Source organism: Symphalangus syndactylus, chromosome 3 (assembly GCF_028878055.3).
Source record: "Symphalangus syndactylus isolate Jambi chromosome 3, NHGRI_mSymSyn1-v2.1_pri, whole genome shotgun sequence".
NCBI classification, from domain to species: domain Eukaryota; kingdom Metazoa; phylum Chordata; class Mammalia; order Primates; family Hylobatidae; genus Symphalangus; species Symphalangus syndactylus.
The window spans coordinates 137553202-137575245 of NC_072425.2; the positions used below are offsets into that span (position 1 = coordinate 137553202).

Genomic DNA, 22044 nt, shown 5'->3' on the forward strand with positions numbered 1-22044 from the left:
ACAACAAAACACCCAATATCCTGTAAATAATATCTTACAGCATCCTGAATGGAGTTGGATTTCCAAATAGTACGGCAAGATTTTCTTTTTTTTTTTTTTTTGAGACAGGGTCTCACTCAGTCGTGCAGGCTGGAGTGCAGTGGCCCAATCATAGTTTCCTGCAGCCTCAAACTCCTGGGCTCAGGCATTCCTTCCACCTCAGCTTCGCGAACTGCTGGGACTACAGGTGTACACCACCACACCTGGCTTTTTTTTTTTTTTTAGCAAGGGTCTCACTATGTTGCTCAGGCTGGTCTCAAACTCCTGGCCTCAAGCAGTCCTCCCACATCCCAAAGTGCTGTGATTATAGGCATGAGTCACCATGCCCAGCCAAGATTTTCTAACAAGATATAATCTAGCCTTCTTCGGGCTATTTGATATAATGTACTCCATTAGTAGCTTTAGCACAGGGTATATCAAACTATGCATCATAGACCAAGTCATGGTCACTGTCTGTTTTCGTAAATAAAGTTTTATTGGAGCGCAGCCATGGTCATCTGTTTACGTACTGTCCCTGATTGCTCTTACATTATAACAGCAGAGTCGAGTAGTTTTATCGGTGCCCATTTGGCCTGCAAAGTGTAAAATTATCTGGTTCGACCATCCTTGTTCTAGCCTACATCATTTTTGCTTTGAAGAAGGTTCATCCTTGGCTGAAGAGATGTTTCATGGATATCTATCTATAACTTTTATTAAGCCAAATCAACGCAGTGTAATTCCAACTCTCCCGTTTTGAAACATGAAGTGAATCTGTTTCTCAGTTGAGCTTTAGGTTCTTACACTTAGCTCTCATTAATAATTTAATGCAACTGAAATCTTGTTTCTTGTGCCTGAGAATTTGAATGCATAACCAGGAAATTTTAAATTATGGTACCTGGTAACAAAAGTGGTTTACACTCATACGCATTTATTTTTACACTTTAATATATCTGCTCAGTGTAGTTGGACTGTGGTTTGGAGGATTACAATTTTGAATGTTCTGATTTTGGTCTTCTATGTATTATAGACATGACATAGCCTCAATACGTTTTGTTTTGTTTTGTTTTGTTTTGTTTTGTTTTGTTTTGTTTTGTTTGAGACGGAGTCTCACTCTGTCGCCCAGGCTGGAGTGCAGTGGCACAATCTCGGCTCACTGCAACCTCCACCTTCCAGGTTCAAGCAATTCCCCTGCCTCAGCCTCCCGGGTAGCTGGGATTACAGGCGCATGCCACCACACCTGGCTAAGTTTTTTGTATTTTTAGTAGAAACAAGGTTTCACCATATTGGCCAGACTGGTCTCGAACTCCTGATCTCAGGCCGTCCGCCTGCCTTGGCCTCCCAAAGTGCTAGGATTACAGGCATGAGCCACCTTGGCTTGCCGCCTCAATACATTTTGATGAATTTCATCTTCTTTTAATGTTGTAATCTATTTTCTTTCTTTAAATATAGTCTCAAATTCAAAGAAACTTGTTTTGGAATTATTTTGAATTGTGTTATTAAAAAATTTTGTTTAACAAGTTCACTGGACATAATTATGTAGGCTATGCACTGTGAAATTCTAGGAGGAGAAGGGATTTCCATTTATATTGTTTACCAAGTAAATGAGACCTGCCCTTCTGGAGTGTGTAGTATAGTGGTCCTGGTACTCTTCTTGGATTTCGGGTTCTGTACTGTGATTTCTTTTTAAAGATTAGAATTTATGTTTTAAAGCCCTGTTATAAGAAGTTTTACTTGTCCAAAGACTGCTTGAATTGAGACTCTGACAGAGGCTTTAAGCTGGTACAAAAATCTTCAAGGTCTTAATATGCTCTTAAAAGTATTGAAATGAAATGAAATCTCATTTACATATATTTTGTGGTTTTTTGCTTATTTCTTCTCTTTTACATTTTGGATTTCTTTCCCATATTTAGAATGGCCAACAGAAAGGGAGAAGGTGAAGAAAGCTGCAGATCACTGTCGTCAGATCTTAAATTATGTAAATCAGGCTGTCAAGGAGGCAGAAAACAAGCAGGTAAAAAAGGAAAACAAGAAGGTACAGGATGACATTGGGAGAACATTAAATTAATATTACCTGGAATCTATGAAATGGTTGTTAAAACTATCATTACCTAATGGACAGGGAGAACATTTGTTTACTGTTCACATAGTAGGCAGGTCAAGATCAATCTGTGATAGAGTATCGGAGTCGTATTTGACTTTTTGGAACATCTCAAGCTGCTTGTTTCCTCTTTCATTTATCTCTTCATTCAGCAGATATTTCTAGAACATCTACTGTATGCTGGGCAGAGGGTACAGAGTAGTTGAGAAAATGAGTGCAATATCTGCCCACACTGAGCTCGTTTGCTAGGAGAATAGAAAGGCATTTAACAGGATTATAGTGCAAATATTTTGTATCGGTTGTGATAGCGGCTATCAAGGATAATTTCAAGATGCTATGATATATAACTATGGGGCCTACCTTAGTTTGGGGATGTTAGGTGGTACCTATTAGAGAAAATTTTCTTGAGGAATTGACACTTGAGCCAAGCTCTGAAGGATGAGTGGAAGTGAACCAAAACGATCTGAAGGGTGCAACCCTAGTGGTAGAGGCAATGTATACCAAAATCCTGACGGAAAAAGAAAGCATGGTCTGTTGGAGGAACTGAAAATTTAAATGAGTGTGGATCATGCCTAAAAAGCAAAATCAGAGTGGCATAAAATGAGGTAAAGTAGACCAAGGCCAACTCATAAAGGCGCTAGAGATCAGGTTAAAGATTTTGATTTTTATTCTTAAGAGCAGTAGGAATTCAGCATAGACAAGGAAGAATATAGTGTTCAGGTTTTCATTATAAGTATCACCCCTACTGCTCTATGGAGAATGAGTTGAAGAAGGGTAGTGGATGAAAGAGCCCATTTATTAACCTCTTGCAGCAATCTAGGATAGATGATGGCAGCTTAGAGAAGTTGGAGAAGTATTTAGAAGGTAAAATTGACAGGACTTGATGACTGATTTGAAGAAGGATTTGAAGGAAAAGTGATGTCAAGAATAAACCCCCAGGTTTCTGGATTGCATATTTGGATGGACAGGATGAGTGGAGAAGCCCCACATTTGTGGGGAAGATGATGAGGTCACGTTGGGATATCAGGTAGACATATACAGTAAGCAGTTGGCTATATGGGTCCACCTCTAAGAGCACCATGTTGAAGATAAAAATTTAAGATTGTGAGCATACAGGGGCTGATTGAATCCATGAAGATGGATGTAGTTTCTTTGGAGCTAAGTATGATTACAACTCTCTTGGTGAGGCTGTAGGAAAACTAGTACTTTCAGCTGTGCTGTTCAGAGTGTAAAATGATAAAACCCCAGAGGGTTATATAGCAATATTTATCTAAATTAAAACTCTGTAGGTACCCTTATATCTATCTTTTGACTCAGCAGTTCTGTTCCTAGTGATTTGCTCAAGAGAAATGAACCATATTAGAGTTCTTTACTACACAGAGCCTGTTCATTTATGTATTATCTGTGGCTACTTTTGTTCCAAAACAGTGGAGCTGAATAACTGTGAGAGAGATTATATGGCCTGCAAAGCCTAACTGACATTTTACTAAAAACTTTGCAGACCCCTGGTATAGATGAGCTGGCATACTCAGGCTGGTTATCCATTGTGCCTGCTGGGAATGACACATAACAAATTAACTAACTTTAGTAGGAACGCCAATCGTAAGAAAATGGACCTAGATTTTCTGAATAATAAAATATATCTTTATCTGAAGATAAAGATATACCCACAAACAGACTTAGACAAGAATGCTTATAGCAACTTTATTCATAATAGCGAAAAGCTAGAATTTATCAACAGAATGGATAAACCAACTGTGGTATAGTTATAAAATAGAATGCCCTGAGTGATAAAAAAGGAATGTACCACTAAGGCACACAACATGGATGAATCTCACAAACATGCTGAGTGGAAAAAAAACAGATGCAAAAGAGTACATATCTATGATTCTATTTATATGAACTTCTAAGAGAAACTAAACTATTCTATGGTAGGAAAAAAACAGAAAACTGGTTGCCACTGGGGATGTGGAGGTAGAAATTAACTGGGAAGAAGTATGAGGAAACTTTCTGGGGTGATGGTAAAATTTTCTATCTTGATAGAAGTTTAGGTTACACAAATGTATAAGCACTTGTCAAACTTCATGGAACACACACTTAAAATGTGTGTTCTACTGTATGCAAATTTTACTTTTTTAAAAAGAACTATATGGATGTTTAAATGTTTAGAGGTAAAGTGTACTTATGTCTGTAATTTATTTTGAAATGCATCCAAAAAATAAGATGGACTGATGGATAGACGGATGAATAAATAGAAACATGATAAAACAAATACAGCAAATGTTAATTGTAGAATATAGATGGTAATATATAGGTGTTCACTATGCTCACTCAGACTTTTCCATGTATTTGGAAATGATTTTGAGGGGGAATGTACATACCCTTTGATCCAACAGTACTGGAAGTTTATCCTACAGATACCCTACACGGATGTACAAAGACATATATTTACGTCCACTTTATTACAGTATTGTTTGTTATAGAAGAGTTGAAGTAACTTAAATGCCCATCAGTAAGGCGTAATGAAATAAATTATAGTTTATTTACAGAGTTTTATATCCTGTAGTCATTTATAAAAAAATGAAATAACTCTCTATATGTGCTAATGTGGAACAACCCCAAGATATAAGTCATACACCACACACACACACACACACACACACGTGGGGGAATGCCTATATGAACGTATTCTACCATTTCAATGAGGAATACATATAGGAATACCAAAGGAATGCATATATGAATATATTATGCTACCATGTCTTGTTTTAAAAAAGGACATATACACACAACATGCACAAAGACAAGCATACTTATATATACATATATAAATAAATACATATCTATTTGCATAGAATTTTTCTCAAAGGCTACCCAAGAAATGGATATTAGTGATTGCTTCTTTAGGGAAAATTGAGGGGGATGGGGCAATAGGACAAGGTTAGTGGGAGACTTTTTATTTTTTGCCTTATATCACCATCTGAATTTTGTACTGTGTGCATGATTTACATATTCAGAAAATAAATATAAGCTAATAAGAGACTAATGACTTTGAAAAGAAGATTGAGAAAGAAAAGCCAAAGAGGTAGGAGGAAAACTAGGAGAGTATAGTATCACCAAAGCCACGGGAAGAGAGTGAGTTTTCAGTCCTGTCTAGCATTGCAAAGAGCTCAGTAAAATGGAGATTTTTTTTTTTTTTTTTTTTTTTGAGACAGAGTCTCGCTCTGTTGCCCAGGCTGGACTGCAGTGGTGCGATCTCGGCTCACTGCAAGCTCCGCCTCCCGGGTTTGCGCCATTCCTCTGCCTCAGCCTCCCAAGTGACTGGGACCACAGGCGCCCGCCACCACGCCCGGCTAATTTTTTGTATTTTTAGTAGAGATGGGGTTTCACTGTGTTAGTCAGGATGGTCATGATCTCCTAACCTCGTGATCCACCCACCTCAGCCTCCCAAAGTGCTGAGATTACAGGCGTGAGCCACTGCGCCTGGCCAAAATGGAGATTTTAAATGCCAAGTTTGATTCAGAAATAGGTCATTAATGACCAAAGCACTAACCTTCGTTCCACCCTGCCTAATTTTCAGCGCCTAGAAGATTATCAGCGTCGCCTTGATACCTCCAGCCTGAAGTTGTCAGAGTACCCAAATGTTGAAGAGCTCAGGGTGAGAGATGGTCTAATCATAATTTAAAAAATAAAATAAAATTTGCTAAAGATCTGGCAGGTAATTAACATCTCAGTGGGAATATACATCACCTGAAGGAGTTCTTGTATCGTAGATTATCTGTATTTATGATTTTTTTGCTGCCTTTTAAATGCCTGATCTGTATGAAAATTAGTCTTTCATTAGAGGAATATCTTGCATGAAACTGTAATATTACATGACAGCAATTGGCAGGAGACTAAGGGACACTAATTATTATAAAATTTAATTTTATTGTGTTCTGTAGTTTGTTTGTTTCAGACAGGGTCTCGCTCTGTTGCCCAGGCTGGAATGCAGTGGTGCAATCTTGGCTCACTGCAGCCTTGGCCTCCTGGACTGAGGCAGTCCACCCACCTCAGCCTCCCTAGCAGCTAGGACTATAGGTATATGCAACCATGCCCAGCTACTTCTATGTTTTGTAAAGACAAGGTCTCACTGTGTTGTCAGGCTGGTCCAGAATTCCTGGGCTCAAGCGCTCTTTTCTCAGCCTCCCACAGTGTGGGGATTACAGGCAGGAGCCACCACGCCCAGCCTGTGTTCTGTAGTTTAAATAAGGGTAGGACTGTTTACTATGGTAACTTTTCAGATCATTTAATAACACAAGATAACATATTATTTTCTCATGAGGCTCTTCAAAAGCATAAAAGAACCATTATAGGAACAATAGTAAAATATTTACTAATTGCCACTTCTAGTATGTGAGCTTATGTGTTAACTTTTTCGGATTTTAAGTCTTTTTGTACCATTTCACTAGGTGGTGGTTTTGGCAGATTTATTTGGTGGCTGTTAAAATAGGCTTTTATGTCATATATTAATACTTTGTCAACAAGCACGTAAATGTGCTTATTCCCCTTAGCTTCCAAAGAATGAGAGTGTTCTAGAGCTGCTAATACTAAAAGATGATTCTCTTACTAATAAGTTGTTAATATTTAGACCAAGCCTGAGTAGTACCTGGACTTTTCATGAGTACTAGTTCTTAGAACTTTCTTTGAAATTAGAGCCTTGGAACTCAGAAGCCACTTTCTTATAGACAAGCATATGTACCATGCTCATCCAGTTATTCACAGAAAAATTAAAGGATACGTTGAGAATCTAGTGGGGGAATGCTTGTAACTTGATCTTCATAATCTGTTATCATCTGTTTAGAGTGAGGTTTGGAAGATAGTACTCCTGAATGTTTTTCTGCAAGATACCTTTTCCTTTTTAGAAAATTGTATGCAGATTACAATATGATGGCCTTTGTGCCATTTTCAAGAACTGACAAATAGCAATAATGATAATTGAATGTAAATGGTGTATTTTATATTAAAAATTTCTTAAAAAGAGACTGTATTATGTAGAATATCATGTTACTGAGTGCTTGGAAATTATTTGTGCATGATTTTCTTTATTTTGCCAGAATTTGGATTTAACAAAAAGGAAGATGATTCATGAAGGGCCATTGGTTTGGAAGGTGAATAGAGATAAAACTATTGGTAGGTCTGATATTGTCTGTTAGTTCTGGGGAGAGTGGCTAAAGGGAAGGAATAGGAAAGTTTCCTATGACAAAGGAAAGAGGAGAGAACCATTCTCTCAGCAGTTTGCAGTGCTACCTCGTGTTATTTGTACATTTGTAGATCTGCTTGTGTTATTTCATTATATGTAAGATGTGTTAAATATTCATTTAGGAATGTAGCAGAGAACTGATTTAGTCCTATTTCCATCATTCTTATATTCTAGTGAGTCTCTGTGTGCTTTGTAAGCTTTCTTTAGACCAGTACATCTTAAACTGTCTGTGATGAGGAGCCGTTTTTGTTTTTTCAGAAACAAGGTCTTTCTGTGTTGCCCAGGCTGGAGTGCAGTGGCTATTCACAGATGCAGTCATGGTGCACTGCTGCCTCCAACTCCTGGGCTTAAGGGATCCTCCTGCCTTAGCCTCCCTAGTAGCTGGGACTATAGGCCCACACCACCACACCCAGCTTGTTGTTTTTTATTTCCTGTTGGTCACAGATTGACACTTCAGTGAAATACAATAAAAATGAATTATTGAAAATGAAATTTTAAAAGATAATATACAAGTCAATTTTTAAAATTTTGTAGCTCTAACAGAAATAGAATTCCTCTGTTGAATCATTATAAAGTTAATCAAATGCGTCTCCATTTCTGTACTTACCATTTTTTTCTGCACTTTTATTTCTAGATTTATACACATTGCTGCTGGAAGACATTCTTGTACTGTTACAAAAGCAGGATGATAGACTGGTTTTAAGGTGTCATAGTAAGATTCTGGCATCTACAGCTGATAGCAAACACACGTTTAGCCCTGTCATTAAGTTGAGTACAGTGTTGGTTCGACAAGTGGCAACAGGCGAGTATGTCCACTGAAGGATACTAATTTCCAGATTCATTGTGAAGTTGCATACGATACTCAGTGCTGTTTAAATAACACAAGTGGCATAGAGTCTTGCTATTTTTATATTCTTAAGCAAATTACATGAAATTTACTGCTTAGAAAGAGACCTAAGAGTGTATGCCCCAAAGTTATTTAGGGGGTCTCAATTCTGTGAACGGTTTTCTGCATTTGAAAATTTTTATGCTATTACTTTGGTTCTTTATGTTGAAATCATTGATAGATCCCAATGAAAAGCCTTTCATTTAGGGTGGTATGTTTTTTGATTTGGTGAGAAAAAAATCAAAAACTGAAGAGATGGATGTAGTATTGATTAAAAATCAAATTTGACTGACAAGTTATATTTTAACTCTGTTAACAACGGGGTCCCTTTTAAAACTTGTTAGTTTCATGGTGGCAAAATAAATTTGTGACCTATTTTCTCCACTACTCACTGAATATTATTAACTAACAACTTAGCAAAAGTACAGTTCAAAATAAATGCAAAAGAGTAATAGCATTTAATTTGGTAATTTGGATTTATTTTTTTTTTTTCTTTTGAGACGAGGGTCCCACCCTGTCACCCAGGCTGGAGTGCAGTGGTGCAACCTTGGCACATTGCAACCTCCGCATCCCAGGCTCAAGCAGTTCTTCAACCTCAGTCTCCTGAGTAGCTGGGACTACAGGCATGCACCACCATGGCCTGGCTAATTTTTTTGTTTTTTGTAGAGGCAGGGTTTCGCCATGCTGCCCAGGCTGGACTCGAAATCCTGAGCTCAAAGCAGTCCACCTGCCTCAGCCTCCTAAAGTACTGGGATTACAGGTGTGAGCCACCGTGCCTGGCCAGTAATTCGGATTTTTGACATGCTTTTAGTAAAGTTTCTAGTAAATTATTGTGGAATTAGTGCTAATTCGTATAATCTTTGTTTTATTGAAGTACAATAAATACAGTACAATAAATATGTTAATATGGTAAGTTGCACAAATTTTAAGGGTATATCTTGATGAATTTTAAAATAAATATATGTAACCTTTATCTAGTTTAAGGGGCAGACTATTTCAAGACCCTAAAAACATCCCTCATGGCCTCCCCAGGTTGTAGTGTTAAAGTAATCTTGTCTTGTTTTTTCCAGATAACAAAGCTTTATTTGTCATTTCCATGTCAGACAATGGAGCTCAGATTTATGAACTGGTGGCACAGACAGTTTCTGAAAAGACTGTGTATGTATCAGATATGGCTACCTTGCTATAGCTAATATTCTCATTATCCCAAGCATAATATTCCGTAAACTTAACTTTGTTTTTATAATGTATGGAAACCAAGCACTTCCTCTATACTCTTTTAGAGACGTTCTGCTATGAACTTGTTCTTTTTTAGATTGATGCCTTTTATTTTGATTCTATTCTGAAAGTTTATTTCCTAAAGAAAAAATTATGCAAAATGTCAAGTGAAGTTTTTTTAATGGGTAATGTGTCCATAGATTTTTCTTAAGGTATAGTTTTGGACTCTCACCTTAATAGTGTGTTGCCAAAATAAAGATATTGTCTGGCAGAGTGGGTTTTTTGTTGTTGTTGTTGTTGGTTGATTTGGTTTTTGTTTAGTTTTGCTTTCTGAGTATATTTAAAGGATATTTCTTTTGTTGTTTCTTTTTTGTATTTTGGATTTCTTTCCAACTTTCTGCAGCTGGCAGGACCTAATCTGTCGGATGGCTGCATCAGTGAAGGAGCAATCCACAAAGCCAATTCCATTACCACAGTCAACACGTGGCGAGTGAGTGTTCCTTTGCATTGTAGTAGGACTTATTTTATGTTTTGGGTCGGAAAAGACTAGGATAATTATTACCTTTTGTTGCAATGATGTTTAGGTACCTCAGGAAGGTAAAAGATTTTTTTTTTTTTTTTCCTCTACAGAGGAGATAATGATGAAGAAGATCCTTCAAAATTAAAAGAGGAACAGCATGGCATTTCAGTCACTGGTTTGCAGAGTCCAGGTACACTTTTCTGAAAAGTTCAATGGAGAATGTGCTCTATTATCTATTAAAATGCTGGCTGGATGCGGTGGCTCATGCCTGTAATCCCAGCGCTTTGGGAGGTCGAGATAGGCGTATCACCTGAGGCCAGGAGTTAGAGGCCGATCTGACCAACATGACAAAACCCTATCTCTACTAAAAAATACAAAAATTAGCCAGGCGTGGTGGTGGGTGCCTGTAATCCCAGCTACTTGGGAAGCTGAGGCGGGGAGAATTGCTTGAACCCAGGAGGCGGAGGTTACAGTGAGCCGAGATCGTGCCATTGCACTCCAGCCTGGGCAACAAGACTGAAACACCAAAAATAAATAAATAAATAAATAAATAAATAAATAAATAAATAAATAAATAAATAAAAGAAAAATAAAATAAAATGCAAAGAAACTTTAATACTGTTTGGTTTATGCGGGTTCCAGCATCAGAGATCAGTTTAACAAACTTTGCTTTTGAGCCTTCTGTGTGTCAGTATAACACTGCTCTAAGTGCTGTATATTTTGCTTAACAGATGATCTCTGTAGTTTATGGGTTTGTTTTTGTTTTTTGTTTTTTTTTTTCCTGATTCTTCCTGAATGTTTCATGTTAAAAGTTAAAAGCTTTGTTTAGATATAGTCTACCTTTTCTATTCCATTGGACAGACAGAGATTTGGGATTAGAATCTACCTTAATATCGTCAAAACCTCAGTCTCATTCACTGAGTACCTCTGGGAAATCAGAGGTACGTGATCTGTTTGTGGCTGAGAGACAGTTTGCAAAGGAACAACATACAGATGGGACACTAAAGGAAGTTGGAGAAGATTATCAAATCGCAATCCCAGATTCACACCTGCCTGTCTCAGAAGAACGGTGGGCATTGGATGCACTAAGAAATTGTAAGTTTTATTCATAACTTATTACAGATACTTACTAAGTATGGCACTGATATACCATCCCTAAAGTATGGGGATTTATCAAACTCCACTTATTCTTCTAGTTCTATTGTGGAGATTATAGTATTCTTTACAGTGGCCCATGCCACAGACACACACACACACACACACACACCACTCTGTTAGCTCCCCGCCCCCCTGCCCTGGTTCAGAATCACTGTTACAATGGGAGGATAGCATATCTCTCAGTTGTACCGAGATGGGAAAAAGGCTGAAAACAATTTCTCTGGCTGGGGAGAACCATTTGAAATTTTTAAACCAGCGTGTGACTAAAGGTATGAAAAAAGATTAATCTGGCTGAGAGCTGTGGAAGGATTTGAATGGAAAGAGGTATGGAATGGTGTACTTACTAAATAAGCTATTATAATAGTCTGGCCTGAGACTAAAAGAGTGTGGACTAGAATGTTATCAAAAGGAGTAAGAAGAAACTGAAAAGTCATCTAATGCTTAAAATAATTGACTTGTTTGAATGTGAGCTTAAAGGAAAGGGAATATTTAGAGATAATTTCATTAATCTAGTCAGAAATAAGAGTCAGAAAAGGACTACCACTGCTTCCCCCACCTCCTTCCATTGTACTTTCTTTTTTCTTTTTTTTGATTTGGTAGAATTATAGGCTCAGTTTTAAAGCATGTGAAGATTAAGATAATGAATGACAAAACACTAAAGAGTGAATAACTAGCAGGAAGTTGGAGTTTTAGGAGTGCAACTTTAGAGAGAGGTTAGGAAGAGATAGAGATTTGAGCATCAGAGCCATGAGACTTCCTAGCATCTCTCAGGAAGTGATTGTAGAGCAGAAGGACAGAGGATGAGAGACCTAAGTGGAACCTGTTGCCTAAAGAAACATGACAGACATTAAGCTAGTGATGAGAGCAGAGAATTGGTTATTTAAAACCTACGATATTTTTTATACATTCTCCTGAATTAAGTCTTAATAATTTCTGATGGTTTGACTAACATTGTCCCAGTAACTCTATCATTGTCTGCGTGACCTCATAGCATACACTTGGCCCATTCAAAATTAAATTGGTTCTTATTTTCAGTAAATGTATGTATCTCATAAAATTAGAGGAAATAATATGCATATAGTGTCTGGATCTGGAAAAAGCAGAACTTTTAGCTTTTTCTGTCTAGCTTAACACAGCCTTTCAACATTCTCAAGAAGTACCTTTAGGGTATTATTCTAGTTATATAGAAGAAAAAATAGAGGCATGATATTGGTTATTCAGGAGTTCTAAATAGGAGTATCTCCCTATTCAGAATGCTTACATCTTTTCAAGTTTAGTTTACCGTTAAATCTTCTCTAAAAGATGGTGCTTTATTTCATCTTCAAAACAAAATGGAAAATGATTATATGAAATAAAATGATTGTATGAAACTAATAATTAACATTTTAATATGTCATTAAAAGATACTTATAAAGATAATTGGTAAGCCAGCTAATTTAATTCTTGCAGCCTGAGGTTATAGTTGTGAATATGTTTTTTCCCCCCTCCTTCCTAAATTGTTTAGTGGGTTTGTTGAAGCAGTTGCTGGTGCAACAGCTAGGTTTGACTGAGAAGAGCACTCAGGAAGACTGGCAACATTTCCCAAGATATAGGACAGCCTCTCAGGGGCCGCAGACAGACAGTGTCATCCAGAACTCTGAAAATATTAAGGCCTATCATTCTGGTGAAAGACATATGCCCTTTAGAACTGGAACTGGTGACATTGCAACTTGTTACAGTCCACGGACTTCAACTGAATCTTCTGCTCCACGGGATTCAGTGGGACTGGCACCCCAGGATAGCCAGGCAAGTAACATTTTAGTAATGGACCACATGATTATGACCCCAGAGATGCCTACCATGGAGCCAGAAGGGGGTCTTGATGACAGTGGAGAGCACTTTTTTGATGCCCGTGAAGCACATAGTGATGAGAATCCATCAGAAGGTGATGGAGCAGTTAACAAGGAAGAGAAGGATGTTAATTTACGCATCTCAGGCAAGTATCTTTCACACTTAAACTTTGATTTTGATTTTGATCATTGTTAACTCTCCTGTATTTTGAAATGGATGTTGTATTGGTATCCAGGTGTGTGTGTGTGTGTGTTCACACATGTGCAATATTTATTCCTTCATTTGATAAATACTGAATCTACTCTGTACCAGACCTTATCGTAGATGCTGGGAGATATAGCAGTGAATAAAACAGAAAAATCTTGTCTTCTCATGAAGCTAGGGGAAAGAAGGATGGTAAATAAGTAAACAAATAAATAGACTTCAGGAAGTATTAGGAAGAAACATAAGTCAGACTGAGGGAACAGAGAGTAATGAAGGCAAACAGGGTGATCAGGGAATGGGACCTCTGATGAGGTAGCATTTGAGCAGAGACCTCAGTGAAATGAGGGAATAAAGCCAGGTGGGTACCTGGGAGCAGACTATTCCAGCAGAGAGCAGAGTGGGGCAGAGGCTTTGCGTCAAAGAGCAAGCTTTTTGTGGTGATTGAACACTGGATGAGGGAGACAATGGCAGGAGATGGGGCAAGAGAGGCGTTTGGCAGGGGAAGTGGTGGCAAGATCATTTAGGCACTGTAGTTTCCAGCTTTAAACTTTTGAAATGCAATTTTTTGGAAATTACCATGAAAGTTTGCAGAGTTTAGCTTTCATCTGAAGTGAGGAAATTCTGATGTACCTGAAACTAAATTCAGAAATTAATGGCTTTTCCCTCTGTTAATAACTTTTCAAGTTGAAGTTGGCAGCACACTATGCTATTTCTGTTTTCTGATGGCAGCACTGGTCTTATCAAACTATTCTGTCTCTATCCGTAGGAAACTATTTGATCCTTGATGGCTATGACCCAGTGCAGGAGAGTTCCACAGATGAGGAGGTTGCTTCCTCACTTACCCTGCAGCCCATGACAGGCATCCCTGCTGTGGAATCCACCCACCAGCAGCAACATTCTCCTCAGAACACTCACTCAGATGGGGCAACTTCACCATTCACCCCCGAATTTCTGGTCCAGCAGCGCTGGGGAGCTATGGAGGATTCCTGTTTTGAGATCCAGAGTCCCTCCTCTTGTGCAGATTCGCAGAGCCAGATCATGGAGTACATTCAGAAGATAGAGGCTGACCTTGAACACTTAAAGGTACTTCATACTTCCATATCCATAGGACTTGGTTGTAAGAAACATTTAGCAGAGGGGAAGAATAGGGTGATCAAAATGCTGATGTCAATAAACTTGTTCAGGTTCTAGATTTCTTTGACTATTATCCATGAATAGGCCTGGATAAAAAGTTGAGATTGGCATCGTTTATCTTTTTCTTTCTTTCTTTTTTCTTTTTCTTTTTTTTTTTTTTGAGACAGAGTCTCACTCTGTCACCCAGGCTGGAGTGCAGTGGCATGATCTCAGCTCACTGCAAGCTCTGCCTTCCAGGTTCACACGATTCTCCTGCCTCAGCCTCCCAAGCAGCGGGGACTACAGGCATCCGCCACCATGCCCGGCTGATTTTTTGTATTTTTAGTAGAGACAGGGTTTCACCGTGTTAGCCAGGATGGTCTCGATTTCCTGACCTCGTGATCCGCATGCCTCGGCCTCCCAAAGTGCTGGGATTACAAGTGTGAGCCACCACGCCCAGTCAGCATTGTTTATCTTTTGACTATCACAAGAGCAGAAAAAGTTGTAGTTCTATAAACTGTGTGTTTGTATGGGTTTCTAAGTTTAAGAACCTAAAATGCTTCGGGTAGTTGGCTGGCCTCTGTCAGATATGAACAAGAAGATGAGATAGGTGGGGTTTGTGTAGTTATGAATCTAGGCTGAGAAATGCTGTAACTTTCTGTAGCCTATTATCTGTGACTCATTAGGTGATATTGGCAGCTTCCCAAATCCTATGACAGATAGAAATTGGCTTCAGTGGCTCCTGTAATCTAAAAACATGGTCATGAATGGGATTTTTGTAGATTGGTAATTGAAGATGTCACTATTGCAAAACTGACTTATGTGGCAATTTCCAAGAGAAAAACCTATCTTAAAGTTTTCCATCAGAGGCAGGGTGCAGTGGCTCACGCCTGTAATCCCAGCACTTTGGGAGGCCAAGGCAGGCGGATCACGAGGTCAGGAGATCGAGACCATCCTTGCTAACAACGGTGAAACCCCGTCTCTACTAAAAATACAAAAAATCAGCCAGGCGTGGTGGTGGGCGCCTGTAGTCCCAGCTACTTAGGAGGCTGAGGCAGAAGAATGGCATGAACCTGGGAGGTGGAGCCTGCAGTGAGCTGAGATCACGCCACTGCACTCCAACCTGGGTGACAGAGCGAGACTCCGTCTCAAAAAAAAAAAAAAAAAACAAAGTTTGCCATCAGAAAACACAGCTTCCAGAGCCCAAACATTTTCCTCATGACATCATTTACTCCAGAGACTTGAGGGATAGATTTAAGTATCCTTAGCCTTTGAGTTAAAGACTGGTCTCCCTTAGTTTCTCTTTTACCTTCATATAATTGATTTTTCCCTCTTCATGTTACTTATTTTACGTAGTATCATTCTGTAGCTGATGAGATAATCGACAAGCCCACTGAGGACAGGTCGGTTCTTATATACAGTCATCTGTTGCTTAGCAATGATGATATATTCTGAGAAATTCATCATTAGACATTTTTATCTTTGTGTGAACTTCACAGAGTGTATGTACACAAACCTAGATAGAATATATTTTTATTTACATAGATTTTTTCGTATGGAAAGCCAAATCTCTCAACACTATTACTGAATATTAGTCATTTCCCCTACCTGATCAGCAATGCCGTTATTAAGTGCCACACACCAGATTTCTACATGTGCTACATAATAATCTTTTTTTTCTTTTTTTTTTTTTTGAGACAGTCTTGCTCTGTCACCCAGGCTGGAGTGCAGTGGCGCTATTTCGGCTCACTGCAACCTCTGCCTCCCAGGTTCAAGTGATTCTCCTGCCTTGGCCTTCCAAGGAGCTGGGACTACAGGCGCCACCACCATGCTCGGATAAAATTTTTTTTTTTTTTAAATGGAGTCTCAGTCTGTCACCCGGGCTGGAGTGCAATGGTGCAATCTCAGCTCACGGAAACCTCTGCCTCCCGGGTTCAAGCGATTCTCCTGCCTCAGCTTCCCGAGTAGCTGGGATTATAGGTGCCCACCACCACGCCCAGCTAATTTTTTTCTTTTTATTTATTTATATATATTTTTTGAGATGGAGTCTTGCTCTGTCGCCCAGGCTGGAGTGCAGTGGCATGATCTCTGCTCACTGCAAGCTCAGCCTCCCGGGTTCACGCCATTCTCCTGCCTCAGCTTCCCCAGTAGCTGGGACTACAGGCGCCTGCCACCATGCCCGGCTAATTTTTTGTATTTTTAGTAGAGATGGGGTTTCACCATGTTAGCCTGGATGGTCTTGATCTCCTGACCTTGTGATCCACCTGCCTCAGCCTCCCAAAGTGCTGGGATTACAGGCGTGAGCCACCGCACCCAGCCCCACCTAATTTTTGTATTTTTAGTAGAGACAGGATTTCACCATGTTGGCCAGGCTGGTCTGGAACTCCTGACCTCAGGTGTTCCACCTGCCTCGGCCTCCCAAAGTGCTGGGATTACAGGTGCGAGCCACCATGCCCCGCCCATAATAATCTTAAAGGACCATCATCATGTATGCAGGCCGCCGTGTCTTTATGTGCTGCATGACTATAGCTCATGCACACGATGACGGGACCATGTCCAGGGTGGCTCTTGGGGGTGGGAGAATTGCATTTATGGTTACCACCTCTACTTTCTTTTTACATGGGAAAATACTAAGTTATTCGTTCAGTGGAGAAATTGGTAAAAGGAATGAAATTTACTTTTTTCTCCCACTAATGAAATTTTTAATGATGAAGTTAATATTTTTGAAATTTGGGGGCTTGTACCTGTAATGTAAAAAGGGCTGCTTTTCTGTTTTCAGAAGTTTTTGTTTTGTTTTGTTTTCATGACGTTTGAGTAAAACACCTATGGGTTTTATTTCACAGAAGGTGGAGGAAAGTTACACCATTCTTTGCCAAAGGCTGGCTGGATCAGCCCTCACAGACAAGCACTCAGGTATGTAAAACTTATGAGTTCCAGACTCTAGACTAATCATCCTACACTGAATGAAATGACTTATCATCCTTTCAGGTGAAAACCTTCTGAGATTCCATTTCTTTTCTGTCTTTAAAGAACTGCCTGTTTCTAAACATCATATATCAAGCGGAAGCTCATGCCTGCTGACTCTACTCTTCTCTAAGAGGAACTGTAGTTGTCAGTTCCCATACCATCCCCTCTTCTCTCTCTTTTCACCTTTTCAAAGCAGAGGGCAGAGCAGCGGGAAGCCTGGTAAATCACAGATTCAGTGTGAGGCTTACTGGTACTGCTGTGACTCCCTAGTGTGGAGGATTTGGCCTCATCGGATGTTGGTGCACTTGCCTCTGCTGACAGTGTGGCTGGTGTCTCCCTTGACTGCAGATGGATCTGTGTTCCGTGCAGCAGTTTGTACTCATCTGCTTACATACTGATTCAGAAACAAAGATTGAACCACGCCCACAGATGTCATGGGTATTCTTTGCAATGTTAATATATTCTTTTTCTTAGTATCATTTCCATGTATCTTTATTCTTCTCAGATAAAAGTTAGAGCCGCATGTCCTGGAGGTGACTGCAGGTTGTTGGATTTGGAGTATCGGCCACGTCGCACCACATCCTGGCTCCAGTGTGGATGCAGAGAGAGTGTGACAGAGGATCTGCCTGTGAACCACCTGGGATTAGTCATGTCCCAAGGTGCCCAGAGTGGGACTAGTTCTTCACAGTGTGGCAGCTGCACTAATCTGTTTGTGAGGGAATATCCATTCCCTCACTCTACTCTCCTCACTATTGGAAATTCATTTTGATTCAGAATAAAAACCAAATGTATAGAGCTTTGGGTGTAGGATATGAAATTGTACTTAGATTTAAGAAAAAGAGAAAATCAGATGTATTTATTTGACTTCATTCCGTATTTGAAAGCACATTTTAATTTTTATTTGCCTTGTTTTGTTTTAATTGAGTAGTGAGAGTTTTAGCCCTTTGTCTTTAGCACACCCAAGGATCGACTGCTCCTGAAGCAAAGAGGTCAGGATGGGGTATGCGGAAGTTGGGTAGAGAGGTGAAGAAGAGGAAGAAGTGAGAAGGGGAAGGGAGGAGCACCTTGCTTCACTATACTGTATTCCAAGCTCTCTGCTGTCCAGTAGGCTCCTTCTCTGAGGGTCACCTCAAAGGTATGCTATGCCCTGTGGCTCTTATGTGCCCAGGTGGTGTGGTCAGAGAGTGGATGGGCTTCCTCCCACCCTGAGGCAAGCACCTCTTCTCTGTAGCTGGGATCAACCACAATTAACAGGAATCCTCAACATACTAAATAGCAGGCACTTGAAAATGGGTGTTTTCTCCTCCGTTGTCGTCTTTTCTATTGAGGGTTGGGATTTGGGTGGGAGAGGAAAGCAAATTTTATTTTCTTGACTATAAATTTGTTATTCTTGGTATCATTTCATTTTTATAATTATACATTAGACATTGGCACTTGCGTAAAACCGTCCCTGCAGATTGAGCAGGAAGTAAAAACAAATGGAAATGCTTCGGATAGTGGCAGGGGTGGGGGTTGCTAAGGAAGGGGTGGGATGGGAGTGGGTAAAGAGTTTGGGAAGGTTATCTAACTGAATCACTACTGAGTTGAATCATGGCTATCATTAGCCACGGGTACTGCTGATTATAAGGCCAGTAAAATTTTAGTACCTGGAGGTTTGACTCTAATTTTTGCACTGATGGTGCCAAAGGGTCCTGAGTCAAAAGGAAAGCCAAGGGTGGAGTGGAGAAAGATATGGTGAAGGCAGAACTGCTCACACCAGCTCCAGAAGCACTTCCTCTGACTTCACTGCTGCAGCTCTTTCCACACTGGGCCATGATTGACCCTAAAAATAGCAGACCAGCACATACACTGGACACTGCAGGCAAGGTGTTGGTAACTGCCTGCTCTAGGATGAATAGTAGCGTTAGCAGCACCCTACAGAGGATAAGTTTCAGAATTGTAATTTGAGAACTCCTTCAATTATATTGACTTTCTTTGGTTTTCCTTGTGCATTAGGTATATATTTTTTGAAGTATTTTTGCCAACTAAAATGAAGTCTGTAAATTCTGTTAATAAACAAGGAGTTCATCCATTGCTCACATCTTTCATTGGTGCCCTCTGAACTCTGTGGGTTGCTAGGATGTAATTTTAATGCTTCCCTGCAGTCCAAAGATTATTTTTACACCACAAATGGTAAGGGATGCCCACCTACTTTTATAAACACCACTACAACTTAACAAGTTTATTTATCTATGTTCAGATTTCTGTTTCTGTCCTAAACTGATCTGTGTTTTTAGGTGGATCAACTTGGATCTTTAGACCTCATCTATAAATTGAAATTATATTTTTAGTCATAAGCCAAGTATAATCTAACTCAGAATGGGATTAAAAATTTTAGAAGCAGAAGCTAATATATAAATGAAGTTTGGGATTTGGAACTTTCTATATCTCTTAGGAGAAACAAGTAAAAACCAAATGGTTACATTGTGCTGCTAGAAATAATGTCATTCTTAATTAAAAGGGTTACACCTGTAGCCACTTGACACTAACACCATGGGGGCAATTAATCAGGAGAAAAGTAAATATAAAAACTTTCCTCTTAACTTCACACACTACAGGGTAATTTTGTAATTCTCTAGCACTCAATTAAGAAGCTTATAGGTTAGCAAAATTTCAGTTTCTCTAGTTCAGCCAGTATCTTGTCCTTAGTAATTATTTGCTTTCCCTGCAGTTCAGTTTCTCCTTGGAACTCTAACAGGACTAACTGGAAAAATACTTTGACCATAGCTCTAGTACTTCCAAACAAATTCATTTCTAGATTTTCAAACAAAGCCCCAAGACAAAGTCTAATTCTGAAATTATCTCACAATTTTTGAATGTTCTTTTTATCTTACCGACCTAACTTCTCTTCTCCCTCCCAACTTGGCCTCCCACGCCTTCCATGCCTTCCATTTCATTTTGGCCATTATAATCACATCCATTTGACTTTGGTTATGACATCTTCCTTTCAGCATGATGGAATTAGATATGCAGCCTGTCTTTGAGTGAGACTGGTCACCATCAAAGGAGTTTTCTCTAAGTGACGTGACTGGAAGTTGAAATCTACTTCCCTGCTAAAGGGCACAAGGGTGGTGTACAAAGAAAGCTACCTTCCCAGAGCAAGCAGGCTGCATTTTAGCTATGGAAGTGACCTGCTGTGACACTGTGCTCTCTTCTGTGGGCTTAATGGCTCCTTTGCTATGAAGTGGCAAATTACATGTAGAGTGTCTCCTTCCTTTTCAGAGAACAGTTAATCAAGGCAAATCAGTAAGCCCCCAAAGTGCTGTAATTTAACATCATGATTACTACCTTCGAAGCTATATATTTTGCATACTTTAAAATCACCTAACTTGGACTGCTTGAATTATATTGGCTTTTAGAACCGAAATTGTAACTATGTATTATATTATATTTCATGGGAGGTATATTTCATAAGCTTTTTGGCTTTCTTTTTTTGCCACAGCAACTTCTAATGAAGGATGAATTCCCTTTTTAAAAAGTTTTTGTTGTTGTTGTTTATTTGATTTTGGGGTAGGAGGGATAATAGAGAAGTCCATTTAAAAATTATTTTTAGAAGCTAAAGAAAGTAATTATGCTTCCTGTGAATTGCCTTTTACTGGCATCTTTGTTTTCCTCTTTGATGTTAGTAAATTTGGTGTAACACATGGGGCTTCCATATTTCAAAGTGGAACCTTTCTTCTCTGAATTCGATATATGGTTTTGAATTACTAGAGCTTTGGTCAATATTTCCTTCCCTATATGTCACAGAGGGCACCATTGAGAACTGTGTGCATGGACCTCAAAATACAAAATTAGCAGGACCTTACAGTCAGCTTCCTAGTGGCTGGTTTTTCCCCCTTATATTACAATTTTTGTTTTATAAATCATTTTTTTCCTGATATTTCCACCACTTTTCAGAGTCATCTACAAAATTTTTCTTTCCTCAAGAAAAGTGTTCCTTTTGCCTTATTCCTTATGCCTTCCCCACTGGTATTGAGGGTTTTGATAATAAATTGATAGGAAAAAAAGTACCTCCTAGAAGGAAGCCTTCCCCACCATTTCCAGGTGCCAACTGCTAAGCAGATATATTCCAAAAATGGTAACTGTAATGTGCACACTGTTGGTTATTTTTAATAAGCCTCTTCCTACTAGAACATTTTATTTTCCTTGTTCACCATACAATCATGTACTCTTTAACAGAAACTGCTTTTAAAAAATATCTGGAACTATCTTTAAAAAAACTTTATTAATAATCATGTATTTTTACTGATCACATTTTGAAATGCCTAAAAGACTTTATTGTTCTAATTATCCAGATGTACCTTTGTAAAATAGCTCTTTTATGAATTAGCTGATAAGGCTGTATGTTTCTGGAACAAAATATTGGTCATCTAAAAACTTTCTGTTTTCTGGGGTCTGGGAAAATAGAAAATAAGAGTTCAAATATTAAATAAGCTTAAAGGAACCAAGTATGTGACTTTTTATTTGTATTCTGGTTGATTTGTCTTGTCCAAGTTATATTAGAAAAGTTGAGGAGTCGGGGAGCCTGTAATTAATTTTCCTGTCAGTGACTGTCAGACATCTTCCTGCTTATTAGAGCATCCCTAGCAACAAGGCTAAACCTTCATGACAGTGCTGGCACGTGGGCTTCCCCTAGCATGCGGGGCAGGTTTGTTGTTTTTTTAACAGCTTTATTGAGATATTCACATATCATATAATTCATCCATTTAAAGTGTATAATCAGATGGGTTTTGGTATATTGATTTTTAATT

The 22044-nt window shown here is 39.0% G+C and overlaps 1 protein-coding gene across 5 annotated transcripts in view; it reads left to right on the plus strand.

Annotated features, from left to right (window-relative positions):
* Positions 1 to 21737, plus strand: part of ARHGEF12 (Rho guanine nucleotide exchange factor 12) — a 154032-nt gene extending 132295 nt beyond the window's left edge. For all 5 annotated transcript variants that reach the window (XM_055273488.2, XM_055273487.2, XM_055273490.2 and 2 more), the window contains 12 exons: positions 1929 to 2029; positions 5697 to 5774; positions 7213 to 7288; positions 7993 to 8160; positions 9315 to 9402; positions 9866 to 9952; positions 10093 to 10172; positions 10844 to 11077; positions 12645 to 13115; positions 13941 to 14257; positions 17131 to 17200; positions 17760 to 21737. In XM_055273488.2, the coding sequence (XP_055129463.1) occupies positions 1929 to 2029; positions 5697 to 5774; positions 7213 to 7288; positions 7993 to 8160; positions 9315 to 9402; positions 9866 to 9952; positions 10093 to 10172; positions 10844 to 11077; positions 12645 to 13115; positions 13941 to 14257; positions 17131 to 17200; positions 17760 to 17770 (1781 nt within the window). In that variant the 3' untranslated portion in view covers positions 17771 to 21737. The remainder of the gene's footprint in view (positions 1 to 1928; positions 2030 to 5696; positions 5775 to 7212; positions 7289 to 7992; positions 8161 to 9314; positions 9403 to 9865; positions 9953 to 10092; positions 10173 to 10843; positions 11078 to 12644; positions 13116 to 13940; positions 14258 to 17130; positions 17201 to 17759) is intronic.
* Positions 21738 to 22044: the final 307 nt, after the last annotated feature.